The sequence below is a fragment of the Vespa velutina genome, chromosome 4 (assembly GCF_912470025.1).
Source record: "Vespa velutina chromosome 4, iVesVel2.1, whole genome shotgun sequence".
Classification (NCBI taxonomy): Eukaryota; Metazoa; Arthropoda; class Insecta; order Hymenoptera; family Vespidae; genus Vespa; species Vespa velutina.
The window spans coordinates 3,111,722-3,135,089 of NC_062191.1; the positions used below are offsets into that span (position 1 = coordinate 3,111,722).

The 23,368-nt window shown below is 28.9% G+C and overlaps 3 protein-coding genes across 4 annotated transcripts; 2 read left to right on the forward strand and 1 right to left on the reverse strand.

The window, feature by feature from the left end:
- The first annotated feature begins 43 nt into the window (after positions 1 to 43).
- LOC124948488 (SAFB-like transcription modulator) lies at positions 44 to 18,481 on the forward strand. Its single transcript, XM_047492162.1, has 23 exons — positions 44 to 447; positions 1,317 to 1,404; positions 1,559 to 1,731; positions 1,861 to 2,109; positions 2,206 to 2,230; positions 3,291 to 3,555; positions 4,782 to 4,822; positions 4,945 to 5,213; positions 5,297 to 5,459; positions 5,606 to 5,853; positions 6,135 to 6,655; positions 6,790 to 6,963; positions 7,188 to 7,330; positions 9,360 to 9,516; positions 9,672 to 9,835; positions 12,581 to 12,649; positions 15,963 to 16,037; positions 16,104 to 16,415; positions 16,495 to 16,927; positions 17,003 to 17,238; positions 17,320 to 17,512; positions 17,623 to 17,900; positions 17,989 to 18,481. The coding sequence occupies exons 1-23, from the start codon at positions 325 to 327 to the stop codon at positions 18,282 to 18,284; spliced, it is 4,695 nt and encodes a 1,564-aa protein (XP_047348118.1). The 5' UTR covers positions 44 to 324; the 3' UTR covers positions 18,285 to 18,481.
- Positions 18,482 to 18,619: 138 nt separating this feature from the next.
- On the forward strand, positions 18,620 to 20,788 carry LOC124948264 (SUN domain-containing protein 2-like). 2 transcript variants are annotated; one of them, XM_047491622.1, is made up of 6 exons: positions 18,620 to 18,949; positions 19,250 to 19,549; positions 19,620 to 19,762; positions 19,860 to 20,010; positions 20,110 to 20,300; positions 20,383 to 20,788. In XM_047491622.1, exons 1-6 carry the CDS (start codon positions 18,929 to 18,931, stop codon positions 20,714 to 20,716), a joined length of 1,140 nt encoding a protein of 379 aa, XP_047347578.1. In that variant the 5' UTR covers positions 18,620 to 18,928; the 3' UTR covers positions 20,717 to 20,788. The 2 variants fall into 2 exon arrangements, with proteins under 2 accessions (XP_047347578.1, XP_047347577.1); XM_047491621.1 differs by lacking the exon at positions 18,620 to 18,949 and adding an exon at positions 19,072 to 19,182.
- A 308-nt stretch (positions 20,789 to 21,096) lies between these two features.
- Positions 21,097 to 23,255, reverse strand: LOC124948307 (coiled-coil domain-containing protein 149). Its single transcript, XM_047491741.1, has 9 exons — positions 22,988 to 23,255; positions 22,727 to 22,896; positions 22,415 to 22,655; positions 22,166 to 22,332; positions 22,028 to 22,100; positions 21,880 to 21,964; positions 21,627 to 21,768; positions 21,449 to 21,546; positions 21,097 to 21,383 (listed from the first exon to the last, which is right to left on the reverse strand). Exons 1-9 carry the CDS (start codon positions 23,063 to 23,065, stop codon positions 21,166 to 21,168), a joined length of 1,272 nt encoding a protein of 423 aa, XP_047347697.1. The 5' UTR covers positions 23,066 to 23,255; the 3' UTR covers positions 21,097 to 21,165.
- Positions 23,256 to 23,368: the final 113 nt, after the last annotated feature.

The following is a 23,368-nucleotide window of genomic DNA, read 5'->3' on the forward strand; positions in this document are numbered from 1 at the left end:
TTACTCGAACTGTTACAGTTGGTAACACTTATTTTATGGAACGACTTCCGGCTGCTTCCCCCTTTAGTAGGGATGTTGGCCATTACGATGGATGTTTGTGAACTAAGTGCGTTACAATCGTTGCGTAGTGTATAGTCGTATAATTTTTTTTTTGTTAAAAAAAAAAAAAAAAAGAAGAAGAAGAAGAAGAAGTCACATTTTATTAATTACGATAAAATATTGTAATACGATCATATGAAAATCATTTGATCGTTACGTACCTTTACGTATACCGATTGTTCTATATACTTTGACGAAAGAAAGAAGAATTTTTCTACCGGTGTAATGGCCGATGTAGAAGGAAAGAAGTTGACCGAGCTTCGTGTTATAGATCTTAAAACAGAATTAGAACGACGTGGTTTAGATAAAACGGGAAATAAAGCGGCACTTCTTGAACGTCTCTCTAAGGTATTTCAATTGATTTCAATCACGGTTTTATTTCGGATAATATTAAATTTATTACTATTTTGTAACATTTTTTTTTTTTCATAGCATCATGTGTGCCGTCGGCCATTTTAACCCTATTGATTCTATTCAGATTATTCACAACGTAATGTGTATCTGGGCATAAACGCGAAACGTAATGAGATTTTTATTTTAACGTTTGCGTAGAAAATATGCCAATTATATTGAATTATTTTCAGGATTCTTTGTTTCTTCCCTTTTTTTTTCTTTCTTTTCTTTTCTTTTCTCTTTTTTTTTTTTTTTTCCTTTTTCTCGTTTTTCCTCTTTTTTTATTTTATTTATCAAAAAATATCGAACGAAACATGATTCAATGATAAAAATAATTTTTAATGACCAACATTTCTTTTCGTTCTACGCATTAACATATGTTACCATTCGTTAAACGTAGATATCTTATATAGTTTCAATATACTATGTATAAAATTTTGTGTGATGTATATAAGTTTTGTATACGCATGTATAGGCATGTTTCATATAGCCTAGCCTTAAAAAGACTAATTATTAATTGGTTATATATATATATATATATATATATATATATATATATATACATATATACACATATACACACACATAAGTATATTTCATCATAATATGTCAATAATATTACCATGTTTTGACCTAAGTGCAATAATATTTTTTCCTTATCTAAAAATGAATTATAAAGAAATAATCAATGATTCTGCATAATTTTAAGTATGAAATATTTGAAATTTATTATGTAATATCTTGAGTTATGTAAAGACAAAATATTAATAAATGGTATTTTGTAGATAAAACAGCATGATTATTATAAATAAAATATTGTCTAGGCTATATCTGACGATGGAGAAAATCCAGAGGAATATCTCATTGTGCCTTGTGGTGGAGTCTGCAAAACCAGCCCACGAAAAAACAGTGGTATATAAATAATTATTTGCTTTTTATTATTTATTATGAATTTTCTACGTTCAAACTTATATATGATTCTTGTATAAAAATATTAATACAAGCATCTATATATGGTATAGTTTGGTAAAATTGTATCATTGAAAAAAAAAAAATTGCTTCATAGTCACAGGAGTACCTAATCAAGATGATACTCTGGAATCATCTGAAAATCAAAAAGAAGAAATTCTAGAACAAATAAAAAAAGAAAATATAGATACGCAAGATGCTAATGATTCAAAGACAAAGTTAAAACCAAAACTTTCATGTGAAGAAAATCTTATTGTTATTAAGAAAGAGGTAAGAATCTTCTTCTATTAAATTTTTATTTAATTTCAATAGAAAAGAAATCAATTTATCCCTTTACACGTTACATTTTATTTACGCATTTTTATATTGTCATATTTAAAAATATTTTCAATATCATAGGACGGATCAAATGATGCTTCTGATAATTCCCCAAAAGAAGTAGAAGTCAAACAAGAAACGAAACCAACAATTGTAAATAAAATTACAACTGAAAGTGGACAAACATTTGAGAAGAAAATTGAAACTGAGAAGACACCTACATCAAATCAGTCTTCGACTACAGGCGCTGTGGAAGCCAATGGAATGGACAATGAAGATTCTATTAATTTAACTATTGGAGAAGATGAAGAGAATCTCCTTGCCGAGGAGGTAGTTTGTTAGAATTTATTACATCATTTTATTTAAAAATTAATAAGTATTATGGTTCACAGTAATGAACTTACATCAAATATTTCTCATTTACAGACAGAATCCCATGATAGACATAAAGGTAAGTTAAATATTAATTTTATTTTAGTTATAGATTAGGTATATACAGAGTTAGAGAAATTAGAGATAGTAGTAACTTTAACCATGGTCCTGAGTAAATTGCTCAAATCTACGGCGGCATCAAGACCTACGGAACATGTTCAAGTTTCAACGTGTAACAGCACATCAATCCAGAATTGGGGCAGCATTGGTATTCTTCATCACGTTGTACCTCTTGTACAACCTTCGCTTGGTCCACGAGTTACGCAAGCTGAACTCCAACGTACAACAGGAAGTGATCTTCGTCAAGTGGATGGAGCAGATATCTCTACAAACTATAGCACGCATTGTGCTTCAAAAGGTTTCAAGCAGGATGAAAGTACTTCGTATCACTTACGTGCAGCTACTGCCAGGCTTACATAAGACTGCCGTATATTCCATAAGCGCTAGTTTTTAAGTTAGTTAACACTAGAATTTGATATACCGTTACATTAATTATGCCTGCCGCATAGAGCATCGTTGGATCATCAAAACACATTGTGGATACAAGAAGATTTATGTGTATCTCAACTTGGAAATGTCTTATATATATACATATCACAATTAATGTGATATTAATCAGCATATGATTGAAATCACTATTTTTGATTCATCACACATGGACTTACTGCAACTTTAAGCAGGATTGATATTACATATGCTCGAATACATTTCCCCTGTGCAAGAATTTGATATTGCAGGAATCACTTTATATTCATAAAGTCAAATAGATTTTAAACAATGAGCACTTCTTGATGTCTATCTACTGTACTCTGCAATGCTGCTTCCCCCTTTCTAGTTTCTCTTCTTGATTCATGCTTCAAATCGAGATCTTATATATATATATGTGTATATATATATATATATACATACGGAGGTACGAAGGTAGCTTTATGTCTCTACCTCTGACCCCCATAAAAAATAAAAAAAATAAAAAAAAAAAATAAAAAAAAAAAGCTTAGGTTCACTGTGGAATACTGCCATTGGAGAATGAGTTTGCAGTCCGTGCAAGCCTCATCATTATTCACTGCGAAATCTTATAGTGCTCAGGAAAGTTCCTGATCGAGAGCACGAGCCATTAAACAGGAGTGTTAGGGAGGGAGAAGAATCAGGCTTGGCAGAAAGTGACTATGCTACCTTGATTGTCTCTGCAGATGGAGGTGAGAAGAAGAAAATGGAAGAGAACAAGAAGGGAGACTCTAAAGGGAGCGGTAGAGCAGAAGCTGGTGCCAGCAACAAGGAAGGGACAACGTCTGGTGCAAACGTCGGGATGAAGAACAAGCAGGATGGTGGCGATGGAAGCAAGAGGTTGGTCTCTCATAGCTAAGTGGTTCACAGTGGTTCGACAACGAAATATTACACGACTCTCTGCTAGTGATGTTCTTCTGCCACATACAGTACCATCAGGATAAAATACTGTTGGACAATGGGATCCCCCAAGATAAAATGCTTCGTCATGGTTATACGCAAGATCACTTTTTCCCTTTTTTCAATCGAATATCAAGTTATTCTATATAACTTCTGTTCTCAGGCTGTAATTCTTAACTCTGAAAAGTATGTTAAGAAGTCGAGAAATTGGCTAGCAAACTTAAAAAATCATACCAACCGCGATTCTTTTAAAAGTGCTAAATATTCTGACATTCATAATAATAATAATAATAAAAAAAAAGAAAAAAAAAATAAAAAAATTTTTTTAAAATTGAAAAAAAAAAAAGTAAAATAAAAAAAAGATAGAATAAAAAAAAAAAAATTAAAGAAAAAAAAAAAAAAAAAAAAATTAAGTGCTACGTATTTGGTTCGACGAAGATATTTCTTTCTAAAGAGACTACAGTTTCATCGTGCATCGTAACAAGAACACTTAGTATATTATGATTAATTCCACTTGGCAGAATGCAGTTAAATACTACTGTACCGAGAAGCAAAAACATACGATTTACCCCAAAGACATTGCTACCCACTTTAGATCGCGTAAGTGTTAAAAATAAAAAAAAAAAAAAAAAAAAAAAAAAATAATAATAATAATAATAATAATAAAAATAAAAAATAAAAAAAAAATAAAATAAAAAAATTAAAAAAAAAAAAAAAATTAAAAAACAAAAAGATAAAAAACGTTTACATCATGACAAGAAAGATATGTGCTCTCAGAAGAACTATGAAGGAGGGGCTTCTTCCGCTCTGGAGGGATAAATGGCGTGGACTATTCTTATGTGGATATACGATCATCGTACACAAACACGATGAATATATGGATAAAAACAGTGAAAATGCATGCTGTACTTAAGTAAACCAAGTAATACTGGTGTATAAAAGGTGAAAGAAAAAAGAAAATTATATGCAGACTGTTATACGATATATATACATATATATATATATATATGTAAAAAAAAAAGGTTGCTAGCCAAATTTATGTGCTTAACATAGTTACAGAGGTACTTATTAAGCCTCAGATATAATGATAGTTATTTAATCTTTATGTTTAACCCGATAAAATATTTTGTCTAGACATTTTACAGAACATGATAATGTATTTTCAGTGTGGAGTCCAGCAGCAAAAGTCAGAAGAGGGAAGATAAAGGTATATTTTTTATTCCATGAACAATATTAAATTTAAATTGACCACGTATTATATTCAAAAATATCTATTCAATCGTTATTATTTTAAATGGATCACGTGTATAAAAATAATATAATTTACAGATAAGAAGACTTCTCAAATCAATCCTGTTAATGCAAGTAGCAGGAATCTGTGGGTATCTGGATTATCGTCGAGTACTCGGGCTACTGATTTGAAGCAGATATTTTCGAAATATGGAAAGGTGATAGGTGCCAAAGTGGTTACCAATGCTAGAACTCCAGGCGCAAGATGTTATGGTTATGTTACTATGTCTACCAGTGAAGATGCTGCAAAATGTATACAACACTTGCATCGAACTGAATTGCACGGTCGTGTAATATCCGTCGAGAAGGTAATAACGCACAGAATTATTTCAATACTTTTTAATTTCTAAAATTATATAGGTAAATGGTGATATAATGTTTTTGACTTTAGGCCAAAGGAGATTCTCAACAGAGTCATATGCGTAAACGCGATGCGGCAAATGGAAAGTCAGAGAAAAAAGAAGAAAAGGATAAGGCAAAAGATAATCATGAAACTAACGAAAGAAAAGAAAAGGAAGCAAAGAAGGAGGGTGAAGAAAAAGGGCCTGAACAAGGTCGGTTTTCTTTGCAATATTAAATATTAAATACAACACTATATATATATATGCATACATATATGTGTATATGTATGTAATATGTACATAATATTTATAATTTGCTGTGATTTAATAATTAAACATTCTTATGGGATTATATACAGCAAAAAAGAACGATGAAAAAAATGAAAATATCGATGTTAAGAAAACTGAACCAGTGGATAAAAAGGAAGAGATATCCAAGGAATCTGATTCTCGATCAACAAAATCTACCAGCAAGAAACCAGAAAGTGAAAGAGGCCGACGTGAAGATAAACGAATTCGTTCGTGGGATCATCATCGTTCGTACAGTCGTTCGCGTAGTCGAGAACGCCGTAGACGAGATGATGTGCTTACTTTTGCTAAAATAAGGGTTGGTAAAATATATTTGAGATAAAATTTATTGTTCATTCAAAATTATTCTTGTCAACCATATTTTTTTGGTTCTCTCTCTCTCTTTTTTCTTTTTTCTTTGAAGATGTATGTGATCATTTTTTCTCTTCTGATTTTTTTTTATTATTTTATTTGATTGTATTTTTTTTTTTTTTTTTTTTTTTTTTTTTCTATACATATGAGATACGTATATCTTAATATATTAGAACAATATATTGTTTGAAAAATTGTAAGACGATAAGACGAATAATGATACGACAGCAATTTACGATATTACAGGAGGAACGTGAGAGACAGAGATTACGTGAACGTGAAAGAATGTTACGAGAGGAAGAAAGAAGACGACGCGAGGATATGGAAAGACAACGGGAAATTGAACGTAGACAGAGAGAGGAAGCGGCTAGATTGGAAAGGGAACGTGAGAAATTGAGAAGGGAGAGAGAAAGGATAGAACAAGAAAAAGCAGAATTACTTCGTTTGGAACGGGAACGTCAGAAATTGGAAAGGGAGAAATTGGAACGCGAGAGATTGGAATTAAAGAGACAACAAATGCGTTTGGAGGAAAGTAGACGTGCTCCTCCTCCTCCCTCGATCAAGAGATCATCTAGTGACAGAAGGGATCCTAGAGATTTATACGTAGAACCAGAAAGAAAACGTATGACTACGGAACATAGTAGAAGACATAGTCCAGATCGTGTGAGTGATAGACGAACTGAGATCATAGATCGTGTTTCGGATAGACGATTAGATCCATCACCACCTACGCGTTACGAATCTAGCAGGTAATTAATTAAATTCGATTGATGATCTTTTATATCGTATTGTGAGATAATTTGGAGAGATGTGAAAAAAATAAAAAAAAGAGATAAACGAATTACATTTTATATAATAAAAACTGTTGTGTGTCGTATCATAGATCTACGCAAGACATGGGATTAAAGAAAGAATTCAAACGTAGTAGCGAATTTACATCAAGAAGTAGTCGTCCGGAAACATTTTCCGACGTATCACGTGGAAGAGAAGTAATCGTACGTCGTGAATCTCTTTCTGCGACATCCTCGTCTATTGATCCACGACAAGTTAAAGAAAGGTAATTTCAATTTATTCGATTGATTGATTATTATAAACGAATGTACGGTATTGATGTTATATATCATTTATCACGTATCAGTAAAGTGATACATTATATATATATATATATATATATACATTTTGTGTGTGTATATATATACACATATATATATATAAATATATATATATAAATATATATATTGAATATACATATCTGATCTATAATTAATTTTCTTTAAATAGTGTTAGATACGAACGACCTAGTACTACAACATATACTCGAGAACGTGAGGTACGACGATCTGAACCAGAGTCGCATAGAAATTCTAGGGATAGTCATACGCGTTATAGTGAAAGCTTCAAACCACCGAGCTCGAGTGCACCCCGTAAGTATTATAAAGAGTATATACTCGAAAAATGTCTTTAATATGCTGCACACGTCGCGCATATACTAAACTTGTATAGAATCATATTTCAATGATCCTCTATAATATGGTTTTTCTTTCTTTTTTTTTCTTTTTTTTTCTTTTTCCTTTATCCTTGTTCTTTTTATTTTATCGACAGTGTTAATAATTTCTTACGATTTATATAATAAGTTATTTTCTTTTCGTTTAAGTAGCATGCACAAATTTTTGGGATGGATAGTGTTTATTATTTTTTTTAATATTTATATAAAAGATATGCGTAAATCGTAAAACATAATCTAATCACAGTTTTCTTTTTTCAATAATGATCACTTGATTTTGATACATACATATATATATATATATATATATATATATATATATATATATATATATATATATATATATATATGTTACGTATGTGTATGTGTATGTATATACACATACGAACACACACACTCGCGTATGTGTGTGCGCATGTAAGATTATTTCAACAAATATTATAATATTTCGACACTTTTGTGATTTATATAAATTCATATAAAAAATTTAAAATCTTATATTGAAAATACATTATTATTATTATTATTATTATTATTATTATTATTATTATTATTACTATTATTATTATTATTATTATTATTATTACTATTATTATTATTCAATAATTTTGGAGAAACTATACCAATCATATTTGGAAAATGCAATATTCAATAGAATAAGACTGGGTTTTTTTTTTTTCTTCTTTTTTTCCTCTTTTTTGTTTCTTTTTTTTCTTTCTAGAAAGATGTTATCTTTTTGTTATCTTTTACCATTCAACTTTATTATCCGATTTTCTTATTAGATACAATTATATTTTATGTGTATAGTCTAAATTTCTTTTTTTTTCTCTTTTTTCTTTTTTTTTCTTTTTTCTTTTTTATTTTTTATTTTTTATTTTTTTTTTTTTTTTAATCTTCATAATAGAATGAACAAGTAGTATTATTTGTCACTGCCTAATTTTTAACAAATTTCAAAGTAATAAACTCTACGTCTGTTTACTTATTAAAAAGAACGTTATGTTACTAGATCTATATCGATAAAATCGACATTAACAATTATAATTATTAGACTGATCTAATATTATTGAAAATAAAGTAGTGTACCATAATAATTATTACGAATTGAAATGACATGTAGAGAATGAAAAGAAGAGTCATGTTATAAAAATTTAATTAAAACTATGTACACTGCTTTGTTGTATGTATAATTAATCATTAATTCAAGATAATAATTTTTGTCTACTTTATAATATTATCTTTATTCTCTTGTCTTGAAAAAAAAAAACAACAACAACAACAATAACAAATGAATAACTCCATGTTTGTCCTTGTATGTAGTTATGAAATTATTTCTCTGTCGTCTTCGTTTTAACAAGAGTGTTTTATGTTTCTAGTTTATTTGTATTACTTTATCATATAGCGTGAATATATTATATATATGTATATATATAAATATAAATATATATATACACATATATATAAATCAGTTGATTTTTTTGATATTGAAAATTGAATAACAAACGCAAAAGACATATTTATGTATTTCTATACAATATATAAAAAAATGTATGCTTTATTAATAAAAATTATAATTTCCGACTTCTCATTGGGTTTTATTGTAGTTAGTTGAACCTACTTTGAATTAAGAAGAAATTTTTTTAAACGAATATATAAAATTAATCTTATATGATGCAAATTCTCTTACAATGAAATTAATTTTTTATTATAAAGCATACTCAATATTCATTAGATATTATTTTCAAGGTAGTTAAATTTTTTTGTTGGCATAATAGTACGTAAAAAAAAAAAAAAAAAAAAAAAAGAAAGAAAGAAAAAGAGAAAACAAGAGAAATCATTAAAATTTATCAAAAAATGTTTAGAACGATATTTCATGAAAATATGTTATATGTGATCGTTTAACGTATGAGATGGTTAATGTTAAATATTATATTTTTTTTTTTTTTTTGTAGGTGATAGCCGTTATATAGAAAGTAATAAAACACCAAGTGGATGGCACTCGGTTCCACAATCTACAAAATCATTTAATTCTGTCCCGAGTAGCGGTACACGGGATCCACGTAATGAACCATCGGGTTGGAGTTCTAGATCATCGGACAGTGTCAACAGGTATATTGAAATAATTATTTTACATTTATGTGTGTGAGGAATTTTTTTTCCTTTACTTTTTCTTTGCTTCTTTTTCCTTTTTATTTCTCGTTTTTTTTTTTTTTTTTTTTTTTTTTTTACATATTATAAATAACTGATCATTCTCACACATATAGATGGAGCAATTCGAGCAGTATAGGTAATACTTTACGTCATCCTGTACCGCCAACTTATCCGAGTGGCCCCATACAATCCATGGGATTAACAGCACCGGGAACAGCTACTTCGTATGATCGATTTGATCCATATAAATCATCTATGTCTAGTATGAGAAAATACTGATAGAATTGATTGAATATATATATATAAAGAAAATTATATATATATATATATATATATATATATATATATATATATATATATATATATATATATATATATATATATAAAAGAAAAACATGATTATAAAAATGAATCGTGCAAATTTGAGTATTAGTAAACTTGAGGTTTAGGTAGATATATATTATTTTCTTTGTTCATAAACTTCATTGAAAAATATTGTTTTATGTAATAATCCAATTTTATATGCAAAACTTAAAAAAAAAAAAAAAAAAAGTAAAGAGATACAAATAAAAAGAAAGAAGAAAATGTAGCCTCAGAAGAACATGTCAATGTACAAAAGGTATTGTTTGTCGAGTTATTAATTAAACAGAGCAGCGCATCATTTTTCATTTATATTAAATATACATTGACCAAAATAATAATAGAACTTCATTCTTGTACCGATACATTCGGTAAATTTGTTTATTAATTTAGATTCCGTTATTACATATAAAACATTATAAATAATGATCGAAAGAAACAAAGAGAGAGAGAGAGAGAGGGAAAGAAAAATTACACATTTTTCATACAAATTATTAAAATATATAGAAACAGTAATTCCATTTGTTTATTAATTATCATTCATTAATTATATTTGTGTGAAAATTTGTCAAGAAATAATGATTAAACGTTAACATACATACATACATACATACATACATACATACATACATACATACATACATACATACATACATACATACATACATACATACATACATACATACATACATACATACATACATACATACATACATACATACATACATATATACATACATACATACATACATACATACATACATACATATATACATGTTAAACACCGCTCTGTATTTAACAAATGATATGTGATCTTGATTGTTCACCATAATTAAGGGATTAATATCGATTAAGCGAATAAGCGTATCGTACACAGGCCGATAGCACAATATTATACTAAAAAAAATTCCGAAATGCAAGGAACTTTTGTACATTTGTTAATAGATAATATTATAATGTGTATTTCGATTTACTTTACTTATAAATAATAATGTAACTGTTCATCGATTTTAACAATAATATAGTTTTAACGTGACAAAGAGAAAGAAGCGATGATGGGAAACAAAAAAAAAAAACAGTGTAAACTTTAGTGTAAACAAACAGTGAAGAGACACAAACCAGGTATATGTATACAACACAACAAAATACCATCGTATTACATAGCTTATTATGCTATGTTACTAGTAAGATAATTTTAAGTTAATATAAAATAATATTTTGAGAGAAAACAGATGAGAGTAACTAACGGCCGTTAGACAAGAATAATAAAAACAAAACTTTCCATTGTTTTTAACATCTAACAAAAACAAACAAGCTCTATTCATTCTCGATTCTCATTGTTTCTAGTATGGACAGCGAGTTATATAATACTTATAAAGAAAAAGAAAAACAGAAAAAAAGGAAAAAAGAAAAAAAAAAGAATAAGATGTCCCCCACTCTCTACATGCTGTTGCGAGTATGAACAGTTTGTACATTGATGAATTCCATATAAAGTGTATATTGTATGCATTAGAGAATCTGTGACACAATAACTACGTTGGTAAATGTCACAGAGAGAAAGAGAGAAAGAGAAAGTATGTGTGTGTGTGTGTGTGTGTGTGTGTATAATGAATGAACATTATATATATAATTCCAATAAATTTACAAAGTAATCGATGAGAAACAAAACAAAAAAGAAAAGAAACAAGACTACCAATGATCTTCCACCAATCCAACCTATACTAGAAATAATAAATTAAAAAAATGTCGTCGCCGTCACTCCGTTGTCGTTGTCGATCATGCGAGGAATTAAAAAGGAAAAAAAAAAAAAAAGAAAATAAAATGGAAGAATCAAGAGCAAGAGAATAGTGCATTCCAAGGTGTATGTAGCCGTAACGAATAATCGAAAGCCGATGGAGTAGCAGCAGTAATAGTAATAGTAGTAGTAATAGTAGTTAGTAAGTAGTAGGAACATTAAGAGAGCAATAGCAATAGCAAGAACAAGAGTAGTAGTAATAGTAATATAGCAATGAACACTTTCCCTTGATAGTCGTGTTAGGGATGGCGTTTCCATAGAGAAAAGGAGGAAGAGTAAATAAAGAGAGAGCGAGCGAGCGAATAAGCAAGCAAGCAAGCTAGCACATCAGAAATAAAGTGTGTCGAGGTCTTTTCACGGGCAGTCGCAGAAGCCTGGGCTCCTCCTGGGTTCTGTGTAATCACAGTTGCACGAAACGCACGGGAACTTATTATTTCCAATTTCTTGCTTTTAAACAATTTTTCTTTATCTTTTTTTTTTCTCTTTTTTTTCTTCTCTGACTACTCTAATCTTACTCCTTCTTCCTTTCTTCTCTTTTCTTTCTTCTATCCTTTCTCTTCTCCGTCTTTGTCTATCTTTCTCTTTCTTTGACTCTCTTTTCTCCCCTTCTCTTCTTCTATCTCCTTTCTCTCCTCTCTCTTTTTTCTGCTCATCTCTCTCTCTCTCTCTCTCTCTCTCTCTATCTCATTCTTTTTTTTCTCTTTCTCTTTTCAAATTCGATACCATGCATAATTTGCCGGTACTCTGGTGATCTTCACGACAGAGAAGTCTTCTCTTTTAATAGTTCAGCTCTGCGTCGTCTGCTGAGTAACAACGTGTTTGAGATATCAGGTGTACTGTGACAGTCAATCGTGTCGTCTTATTAAGTGTGTTGGAATGTACGTGAAAACTTGCTGGAAATTTTTTTAACGATGATGTTCTCTTCATTACTTCTTAGTAAGTGTATTGTTTACAAGAGAGACCCTACTACTACTACTACTACTACTACTACTACTACTACTACTACTACTACTACGATGATCCTGATAAAAGAGTGTGATATTAGACGGTAGTGAAGTTTTTATTTTCAATCGCGCATTCGTTCATTTCTGTTTTTGTTTTTTTTTTTTTTTTTTTTTCAATATGAAAGAACGACACTTTAAAATGGGATTTGTCGCAACATGTAATATCGAGAGAAAGGATAGAAATTGCTGCGAACAAAAAATAAAAAATAAAATAAAATAAAATATAGAGGCGTGTATCGTAGAAAACATGGACTTTCTACGGGCTGGTTTCAAACCAATGTCAGTAGGTCTCTTGTTCGTGATTTTGAATTTGTTCTTTCATTTTTTTTTTTTTTTTTTTTTATATATATGTGTGTATATATATATATATGTATATATATATATCTTTTATTTTTTTTACACGTGCATAAATATTCTAATATTTATAGGGTTGTTAAAAAAAATATATATATATATGTACATGTATATGTATACGTATATGTATATCCATAGATAAAATTATTCGACATTATCTTTAAATTTATATTATAGAAATATATTGAATGAAAATGATTAAATTATTTGTCATAACAAAACAAATAATTAAATATGTATGTAACTTGCCTAGCACGTGCTCCTATTATGTGTCATAATTAAAAAGCACAAAGCGTAAAGAACACGCAAGTGTATTTCTCATCACGTGTTGATTATTATTAACTGTAACTTTTCTAATATTAACAAAGAAAAAAAATTCTTTTCGTGTTATCTGACAAGAAATCTATTTTATCCTTTTCTTTTTTTTTTTTTTTATTTTAATCTTTACTTTTCTTTTTTCTTTTTTTTTCTTTTTTTTTTTTTTCAATTTGCTGAAATTCAGCACACTTTCACCGTGCGTCAGAACGTAACGCTTTCGATAAGAGTTCCTTTTTTGTATGTACATACATACATACATAAGTATTTATATTTCTCGATTGATTGCAAAAAAATTCATATCCATATTAAACTAATCTGATTTTTCTAATTTCTACTTTAATAATTACTTGAAACCCTATCATTATCATAAATAGATTAATAAGAAAAAATATATCTAATCCAATGCTTTTACAAATACGATTAGATTAAGTTTACCTCTATGAATATCTTATTTAGATACAATTAAAAATAGTTATATCAAGCAATTAAATAGGCTATTGCATAAATATAGTCATCGTTCTTTTACTTCTCTTTTTTTTTTTTCTTCTTTTTTTTCATCGTTCTTATCAGAAAAAGATATCAAATATTAATTCGTAATATCATTGGACCCCTATCATGCGGGTATTTTTTTTTTCCTTCTTTTATATTTTTTTTCTCTTCTATAATAATCTAATTGAACTTGTTGGTATCAAATGTAACTCAATGTCAATAGAGTTACGTTATGACGACATCATTCAGAAAGCCATGTAAAACGATATTATGCAATTTCGATAAAGTAAATTTGATGTTTTCAGAATGGAAGAATTTAAAACGGGGAGGAAAAAAAAAAGAAAACAAAAATAAAAGAAAAAAAGACCAAAAGGTATTGTACACTTATGTACAACTCCAATACATGGTACACATATTATAACACGTATATACGTCTCCACTTAAATCCGATAAAATATTAAACTTTCTTTTTTCGTAGATTTACGATTGAAATTTTTCAGATAAGAATGAGAGAATGTCGTATAACAATGACTACGTTTTCGCTCTTACTACCTTCTTATTTTAACAGAGATAAATGATCTTCTCCCCGATGTAAATACTTCGAATGTATTGACTGTTGTATGAGTCAGTGAACGGAAGAAAGGCACACTTTCTCGTCGAGCAACTTTCACCGTCGATGAAGTCCGTGTGTAGTAACTTGTTCCAAAAAGTCCTCCTTTTTCTCGCACACACGTAATTTTGTAATTAGATTCCCCTTACACCCCTTTCTCTCTCTCTCTGTCTGTCTGTCCGTCTGTGTGTCCATCTTTGATCATCAATTTTTCATTCAACTTGACAAAATGACTCGTATACATACTATCGATGTCATTCAAATAAATTTTATGTTAGATTATTCATTGAATAAAAATCAAGTTTCAAGAAAAAAGAAAATGAAAAAAAAGAGAGAGGGGGGGGAGAGAGAAAGAAAAAATAAAGAAAAAAGAAGAATTAATATTCCTTAGAAAGGAATTATTATTCCTCCACTTGTATGTAATTAACCCATTAAACGATATAAAAATGTCATGTCTCATTGAATATGCATAAATAGAACGTGGGATGACAAAGAGACATTTCTAAGCTATACGTATTCTTTACGTATTTTCTTTCTGTTCTTGTTCTTGTTCTTGTTCTTCGAAAGAAAGGACGAAAAAAAAAAAAGAAAGGAAGAAAGATCGCCTTGGTAACAATGGCAGAGTGTTGTTGACAAAGGAACAGAAATGAAAAATGAAGAACATGTCTCCTTCTCTCTCTCTCTCTCTCTCTCTGTCATTTTATAATGATACACCTCAAAATTTGGGTTACTTCGAAACCGGTTCTTCCCTGATTCAAATATATTTCTTTCTGCCGAAATATTCGAAATGAATTTAGAAGCCGGATCCTATGAGGGGGTTTAGAAAAGATATATATATATATATTTGTAAATTCTAGTTCAATCGGGAATTACTCGAAATAAATTAGGTCGTCCTTCTTGACTTTTTTTTTCCTTCTGTTTCCTTTCTTTTTTCTTTTATTTTTTTTCTTTCTTTCTTTCTTTCTTTTTTTTTTTTTTTTTTTTTTTTTATCATACATCCATAAACAAAAATTCTTATTAACTCATATATTCTTCGATCAAGAATTCGAAGAAACATCAGAAAATATTCGAAAGTTACTTTCGACTTATACTTTTCGCAAGTATTGCATAATACATATGGAAGGAATACTTATTTATTCAGAACACACATTCGAGTAATGGGTTTTCCACCGTCTCATCGAATCATAAAAAAGAAAGATAACACGTGGTTACTAATTCTTGACAAATTTATATACATATATATATATATATATATATATATATATATCGTTACACAACGTGAAATTATGTGACGACAGAAAAAAAAATTTTTTCATTCTTTTCCTTCCGTCCCCCCACTTTTCCTTCGTTTTCGTTATTTTTCTTTTCTTTTTTTAATTTCATAAATCCGATCAAAAAATTTTCAATTTTTATTTTCAACTTTAAGATTGGAGATTACAAATATGATTTTTTAAAAGTTATTTTCTAATTACAGAATTTTTTTTAATATGGAATATATTCGGTGGAGCTCTTTCGTATACCGAAGAGATTGTACGATATCATGGTCAACGTAAGTATAAAGATGATTTATTCAAATTTATGTGTTACGATTGTAATTAATGTAATGTAATGTAAGCATTAGGATATAGAATGCCAACGTCTTATGGACCACCGACGCGTGGATGGTCATCGGAAATATGGAATCCTGGGGTACGAAGAACAGGAAGTCAATTGTACAGAAGGGACGTTCAAATTCGACCGCCCCATGTACACTTCGTTAAGATCGAAGAAGAACAAACTGATCCTTTGGCGACTTTAAGCGAAACATTAGGTGCATTGAATACTGTGGGAAGTTATATCGTTAATATGACGAGAGGAATGGAAAATTCAAGTAGTCCGCCAAAAGAACTTCCATCTGCATTATATACCATTTCGAAAAATATTTTAGGTGAGATCGTTTTATTAATTTGTTTAAAAAAAATCATTCGCATGATCATTTATAAATATGTATTTTTTAAATACCATAGGACTCAATGTAACAGACAGTATAGCACCATTGGTAAGAAGAGGTGTTGGCTTAACATCCAAACCATCAATCAAGATACAAACAACAGCAGCAACAGCAGCAGCAGCAGCAACAACAGCAACAACAACGACGACGACAACAACAACGACAACATTAGAACCTACAGTCATAGCGATAACACCAACAAATTTATCAAGACCTATTTCTCAAGCACTTCCTCAACAATCAGTGGAATTAGCTAACAGAGATAGAGATTCTTTATTACCTACATGCATTACGGCAGAGGGTTCATCGGGAAAATGTCAAGATCTCAGCAATTGTCCGCAATTGCTGTTGGATTTAAAAAAATTAAGACAATCATTATGCTTTAAAAGTATATTTGTACCTGGTGTTTGTTGTCCTACGAAAAAATCAGACGATTTATCGGATGATGGGTAAGTTAAAAAAAAAAAAAAAAGAAGTTTAAAGAGCTATCGATTAATATTTGATTTCTGATTTGAATTTTTCAGAATAATTACTGGTACTATTTCACCGGCATTAATTCAAACCACTGTTCGACCTATTCGACCACCATATCGTCCTATAAAACCACCTACACCACGACCTATACCATTGTATCCAGTTGATTCATCTACTTTAGAACCATCGACCGGAACGATCCAGATGCCAGACTTGTCAATTAATAATTCGAACAATGTCGAGACATTAGGCACCGTCGACAATAATTACATACAAGACGACGAAGGTATTTGATAATAAATTTTGTTCTACGATCATTTCATTATCAATCGAGAAAGTGAATCGAATATTTTTTTTTATATGTTAGAATGTGGAGTGAGAAATTCTGGAAAGTATAGGGTCGTTGGAGGTGAAGAAGCATTGCCAGGACGTTGGCCATGGATGGCAGCTATTTTTCTTCATGGTTCTAAACGTACAGAATTTTGGTGTGGAGGCTCCTTAATTGGACCACGGCACATCCTAACTGCTGCGCATTGTACGAGAGATCAACGACAACGACCGTTAGTGAAGAAAACATTTTTTTTTTTTTTTTGTTTTTGTTTTGTTTTAAAGATTAGGAAAATTAGGAATTGCAAAATGAATCTAACATTTCTCATATTTTAAATGATAGATTCGCCACAAGGCAATTCACAGTACGCCTTGGTGACATAGATTTAGAAAGAGACGACGAGCCGTCCTCACCAGAAACTTATGCTGTTAAAGCGATTTATGCTCATCCAAAATTTTCTCGAGTTGGTTTTTACAACGATATCGCTGTCCTTGAATTAAACAGACCTGTGAAAAAGTCACCCTATGTAATACCAATATGTCTACCACAGGGACGCTTTCGTAGCGAAGCGTTTGCTGGTGCTAGACCAACTGTGGTTGGATGGGGAACAACCTATTATGGTAATTTCTTATTTAAAATCATCCTAAGTGTATATAACGTTGTGTTGTGTTAGACGTGAAAAGAAAAATTTATGAAAACATGTAACAGGTGGAAAGGAAAGTACAGTTCAACGACAAGCAGTATTGCCCGTATGGAGAAATGAGGACTGTAATGCGGCTTACTTTCAACCAATTACGAGTAATTTCTTATGCGCTGGTTACAGTCAAGGTGGCAAGGACGCTTGTCAAGGTGATTCAGGTGGCCCGTTAATGTTAAGAGCCGAAGGTCGATGGATGCAGATAGGCATCGTATCTTTTGGTAACAAATGTGGTGAACCTGGTTATCCTGGTGTTTATACGCGTGTCACGCAATATCTCGATTGGATAAAAGGCAATTTAAAATAAATTCATTATATGTATATTTTTGACATGTGCCAAGGAATAATAAATGGCATTTTTTTTTGTACAGTTTCTAAACATGTACAGTATAATGTCAATTTGATTTATTAATCATATTATTGTGAATACATAATAATGTGACCAAGTGTATATTCATTGAATATATGTAATTTATTGTTATTATATATATATATATATGTGTATGTATGTATATTGCGTTATCATTGTTTTTTCTTCTGTTTTGTTTTTGTTTGAATGAATCCCATGTCATTTTTTCAGCAATACTTTTAAGTCATAATGTATATGTATGCATTACAATCGCCATCTTTAGATCTAGGCCATTTTGTCATCTGTCTAGTGTCACTGATTTATGGTCGTTTGTATCAAAATTTGTAAGTTTTATAAAATATATTTTTTATGAAATGATTGAATTAAAAAAATCATTTTTAAAAAAAAGTGAAACTTTATGATGCGAGTATGTTAATTTTTTTCTGCTTTATATACTCTTATCATCATGTATAAAATTGAATAAATTTATATAAATACATTTAAATTTTATAATTAAAAATCAATTTTAATCATGTCGATTGGAATTAAAACTAAAAGCGTTTCGGTCGAAGATTTAGGAAGTATTGTGAAGCAAATGATCAATGGAGCACTTGAGAATACTGGTTAGTATTATTGTACGTGTACAATTATATATATATATATATATATATATATATATATATATATATATATATATATTTCCCAATATTTAATATTATTTAAAATTTAAACATTAGCACAAATTGCCAAGTTACATAAGGTTATTTATGAAGAATGGTATTTCAAAAAAATGGCTGAATTAAAAAATTCAAAATTAAGAAAAACATCAGAGAAATCTATTGAAGATATTAATAAGGTTTTATCTTACAAATACATATATTTTTCTAACACATCTACAATATTAAAATTAATAATATTTTTAGAATACATCTTCATTGGATATACTAAGCAACGAATCAACTTTAAAACACGTATTTAATTCGCCATCATCCAAAATTACAATTAATAATTATATGAAAAAAAGTGAAAAATTGAAAAACGAATCGAGCAGAGAATGCAAAGTAAAACAATACTTCAAAGATAAATCCAAAAGTGATTCCAAATTAAATAATATTGAAAAGAATAGATATACTAATTTAAAAACTCGTGTACAAACTCGTTCGTTAACTTCTAGTAACATTATTGGATTTAATAAATTCAATTCTCAAGTTCCAATTATTGAAGTAAGTTTATCAATTGAAAATATAATTATATGGGTGTCTAATTTCTAATATCAATTTTAAATATTTTTAGATAAAACAAAAAAATTATGCCATTGAACATCAAAATATTGTTCTATCTAATGACACAAAAGTTAAGGCAGAAAAAACATACTCGAACAAGAACACAAAATATGATCTAATTCAGAACGATGATAAAACACAAGATAAAAAAATGTTCGATTAATTTAAAAAAAAAAAAAATTTAATCAATTAAATTAACTATTATAGAAAAATAAAAAAAAAAAATTTATTTTCCTTCTTCTTTTAACAGGAAACGTGAACATAAAAATAGCTTAGCATTTGAGAATTGGAAAAAGCAAAAAAATATTAAGTATAAACAAATGATCAAACAAGAACAGAAGGAGAAACAGCAACAATTACAAGCTAAACTAGCTGAGATGGAATCAAAGAAACTTGCTCAGGTTTGAAATATTTTTTTTTTCCTTATATATATAAAATATTGCTATCTATTTGAATTATCAATTTTCAAATTGTATTCATAAAAATAATCGCAAAAATAGATGTATATTCGTATGAAGAAACAACAGAAAACGCAAGAGAGACAAAAATTATCTAAGGAATTACGAATTATTGAACAAATTAATCATAAATCATATCAAAAACAAATGGAAATGAAACGTATCATAAATGATAAGGTTTTCAAAGAATGGAAAAAACGAAAAGATATGAAACTGAGAGAGCAAAAAATAATGTAAGATATAAATACGATTATTTTCATTTACTCCTAATGGATACACTTTCATTTTTCGATATAAAATATTTTCATAATATAGAAATCGACAATATGCTAATTATTATTACCAACTACAACAACGACGACAACAACAACAACAACAACAACAACAACAACTACAACAGCAGCAGCAGCAGCAGCAGGAGCAACAATACCAACAACAATACCAACAACAACAACAATACCAACAACAATCGGGACATACGAATTCTTCGCATAGCATTGATACAAATTTTAATTCCTGGTTGAATCAATTAGATTGGGTCTTACACGAAAAATATTTACGTGAAAGGCGTTATCTCGTACGTTCTTTTTACTGTCAACCAGCTTATTATGGTAATGCAGCTGATATCGCATATGCTAATTATTCATAATTATTTATACTATTATATATTTTTATATAATGTATATGTGTATATATATATATATACATATACATCATTATTTATTAATAAAATTTCTTTTTTTCTTATATTATGTACATAATACATATGTATAGATACATTTACTAAATAATAATTGTTTTTCTATCAATGACAAATAATAAAATAATAAATTAATACAATGAATTTATAGATTTGTTATATCACAACAATAATATTATAAAAACATAATATTATAAAACGCATTATAATTAAATAATTGATAATGAAAATATTCTTTGGTTATTTCGTATATATTTCTTTTTTTAATATTTTTAATACTATTTGATCTATTTATAATTTATCAAAGTCAATAAAGAAATAATACCATCTATTGCTCCATGCTCATATATTTTCAGACGCTCTTTTGTATTTTTTCTCATAATATATAAAAAAAACTTTTATTTATCATGTTTATCGGCATCTTTTAAATTATTCAAAGCTTTTTGGACTAAAGTTTCTAAATTTTTAGGAAGATTCATTTGTATAGTATGTACTGATTGTATTCCCGAAGATGAAGAATTGTCTACGTTTGTTTCTTTTGTATCGGTCACATTTTCATTGATTTTTTCCGTAGTGCATTCTGATATGTGGTCTAGATCATTACGAAGACTACTACCTGAGAAGTAACATTCGTAATAATTTATAACGATTTTAAATTAGAATATTTATACAAAAACTTACATTTTTGGTCAACATCAGCACTTGTGTAGCCTTCCAATAATGTTGTTGTTGGTGATTCTATCATACTGTCCAACTCACAAATTCTCGAAGCCAAAATTCTGTATACACATTACATAGGAATATATTACTTACATTATATTTACATTTATATATTTAATATAATTTACATCAGGCTTACTTATTAGCTTTTTTCTGATGTGCTAAAGCTAAAGTTTTATCATTTAACGCTTCCATCAGAGCAGTACACAAACAATGTAATTCTTCTATTGCAACAGTAGATTTTTGAATTGGTATACGTGTTTGCTGCAAAAGCTCTTCAACTAAAATTATGATATATTATAAACAAACTTATAATATTTAAATTTTTAAATGATTGAAAGATTTTACTTCTAAAATAAGGTGTACCAATACTTTGAAATGAAACAATAAACCTTGCTTGTGTTTCATCACCATTCCAGCAGCAGGATTAACACCCAATTTAATGGTCCCTTTTGCTCTTTTACTATCCAGCATACTCTGGCAATAAGAACAAATTAATGCGAATAAGTTTAAATATTCAATGAAAAAAATTATTCTTACTTTATATTTTGAAAGGGATTGTCTTGCCAGTTCTTTTTCTTCAAGTAATTGTTGTAATCTTTCTTGCAAATATCTAAATAACCAAATAATAACTAATTATTATTAATTATTATTACTGAACAATGATTCAGAATTTACCTATTTTCATTAATAAGAGCATCTATATCCATTGGTTTGGATGCATTTAATGCTTTGGAAAGTTCATGATTTAATCTATGTGCTTTACATTTGAATGCATCTCTTTCTATTTCTAACTCATGTTTCTCATCGAGAACAGTTTGTAAATCTATTTGTAATTGTGAACACTAGAACGAGTTAACAATAGCAATATTATTTTCACGATTAATAATTTACTAATAATAATGAAAAATTAAATCATATAATAACCTTTATATTCAATTTTTCTAATTGCTCAATCATTTCTTCCTTTTGATGTATTGCCGACGTATATTGTGTTTCCTGTTGTTCTTTACTACTGCGATTATTATTTGTACGCAATATTTTAATATCACCTTGAACATCGCCTAACTTCTGTCTCAACATTTCAACTTGCAATCGGAGACATTTATTTTGTTCTCTTGATTCAGCAAGAAGATCTAACGTCCTAAAGTCGCTATCTACATTATAACTAAAAAATAAATATATTATGATACGAATATTGATTTAATATAAAAACAATAATAATATCATATCAATTACCCATTGAATTCTTTTGGATCATTCATCTGTTTCTTTAAATGTATAAATCGTTCTTGTATTTGTTCAGCCATTAACTTAAATTGATCCTTTTGTAATCTACATTGATCGAGTTCTTGATTTAAAAGAAAAAGTGCTTGCGTCTTGGCTTGCAATTTTTTTATCAATGTTTCCTACAATAACATATGATATAATAATATTGTAGATATATTATTTCAATATTTATGTCAGATCAAACATTCGAAATATTAGAAATAAACGTACTTTACATTCCTGATCGATTACACTTTCATCGGATAATCTAATAAATGTGTTCTTTTGCTTTAATTCCTGTTCCATCATGTCTAATAACAAATCAGTTAATGCATATGATAATTAAAATTATATACGATATTATTCCCTTTAATACGATTAACATATAAATTATATGTTTTTATAGATCAATTTCAGCAGCAAACTATTGCAGTTCATTAGATACAACACGCAACATATCCACATACATGCCTACACATTACATAGAAACAACATGAAACAATGTACAGTGTTACCAGACACAAAAATTTCTCCCTATTTATAAAAAAACGAATCCATGAAAATATATAAAATATAAATGATACATAATGTTATAATGAAAATAATTTTTAT

Excerpts from the sequence above, each read along its gene's own strand:
- LOC124948488 (XM_047492162.1), top strand. The coding sequence starts at position 325 with ATGGCCGATGTAGAAGGAAAGAAGTTGACCGAGCTTCGTGTTATAGAT. Across the intron at positions 1,732-1,860 it reads TTATTGTTATTAAGAAAGAG|GACGGATCAAATGATGCTTC; the intron begins GTAAGAATCTTC and ends TCAATATCATAG. Across the intron at positions 9,836-12,580 it reads GTCTAGTATGAGAAAATACT|TGTGTTGGAATGTACGTGAA; the intron begins GATAGAATTGAT and ends CGTCTTATTAAG.
- LOC124948264 (XM_047491621.1), top strand. The coding sequence starts at position 19,117 with ATGGCTGAATTAAAAAATTCAAAATTAAGAAAAACATCAGAGAAATCT. Across the intron at positions 19,183-19,249 it reads CTATTGAAGATATTAATAAG|AATACATCTTCATTGGATAT; the intron begins GTTTTATCTTAC and ends TAATATTTTTAG. Across the intron at positions 19,550-19,619 it reads CTCAAGTTCCAATTATTGAA|ATAAAACAAAAAAATTATGC; the intron begins GTAAGTTTATCA and ends AAATATTTTTAG.
- LOC124948307 (XM_047491741.1), bottom strand. The coding sequence starts at position 23,065 with ATGATGGAACAGGAATTAAAGCAAAAGAACACATTTATTAGATTATCC. Across the intron at positions 22,656-22,726 it reads GATCCAAAAGAATTCAATGG|TTATAATGTAGATAGCGACT; the intron begins GTAATTGATATG and ends TTTATTTTTTAG. Across the intron at positions 22,333-22,414 it reads TAGAAAAATTGAATATAAAG|TGTTCACAATTACAAATAGA; the intron begins GTTATTATATGA and ends AACTCGTTCTAG.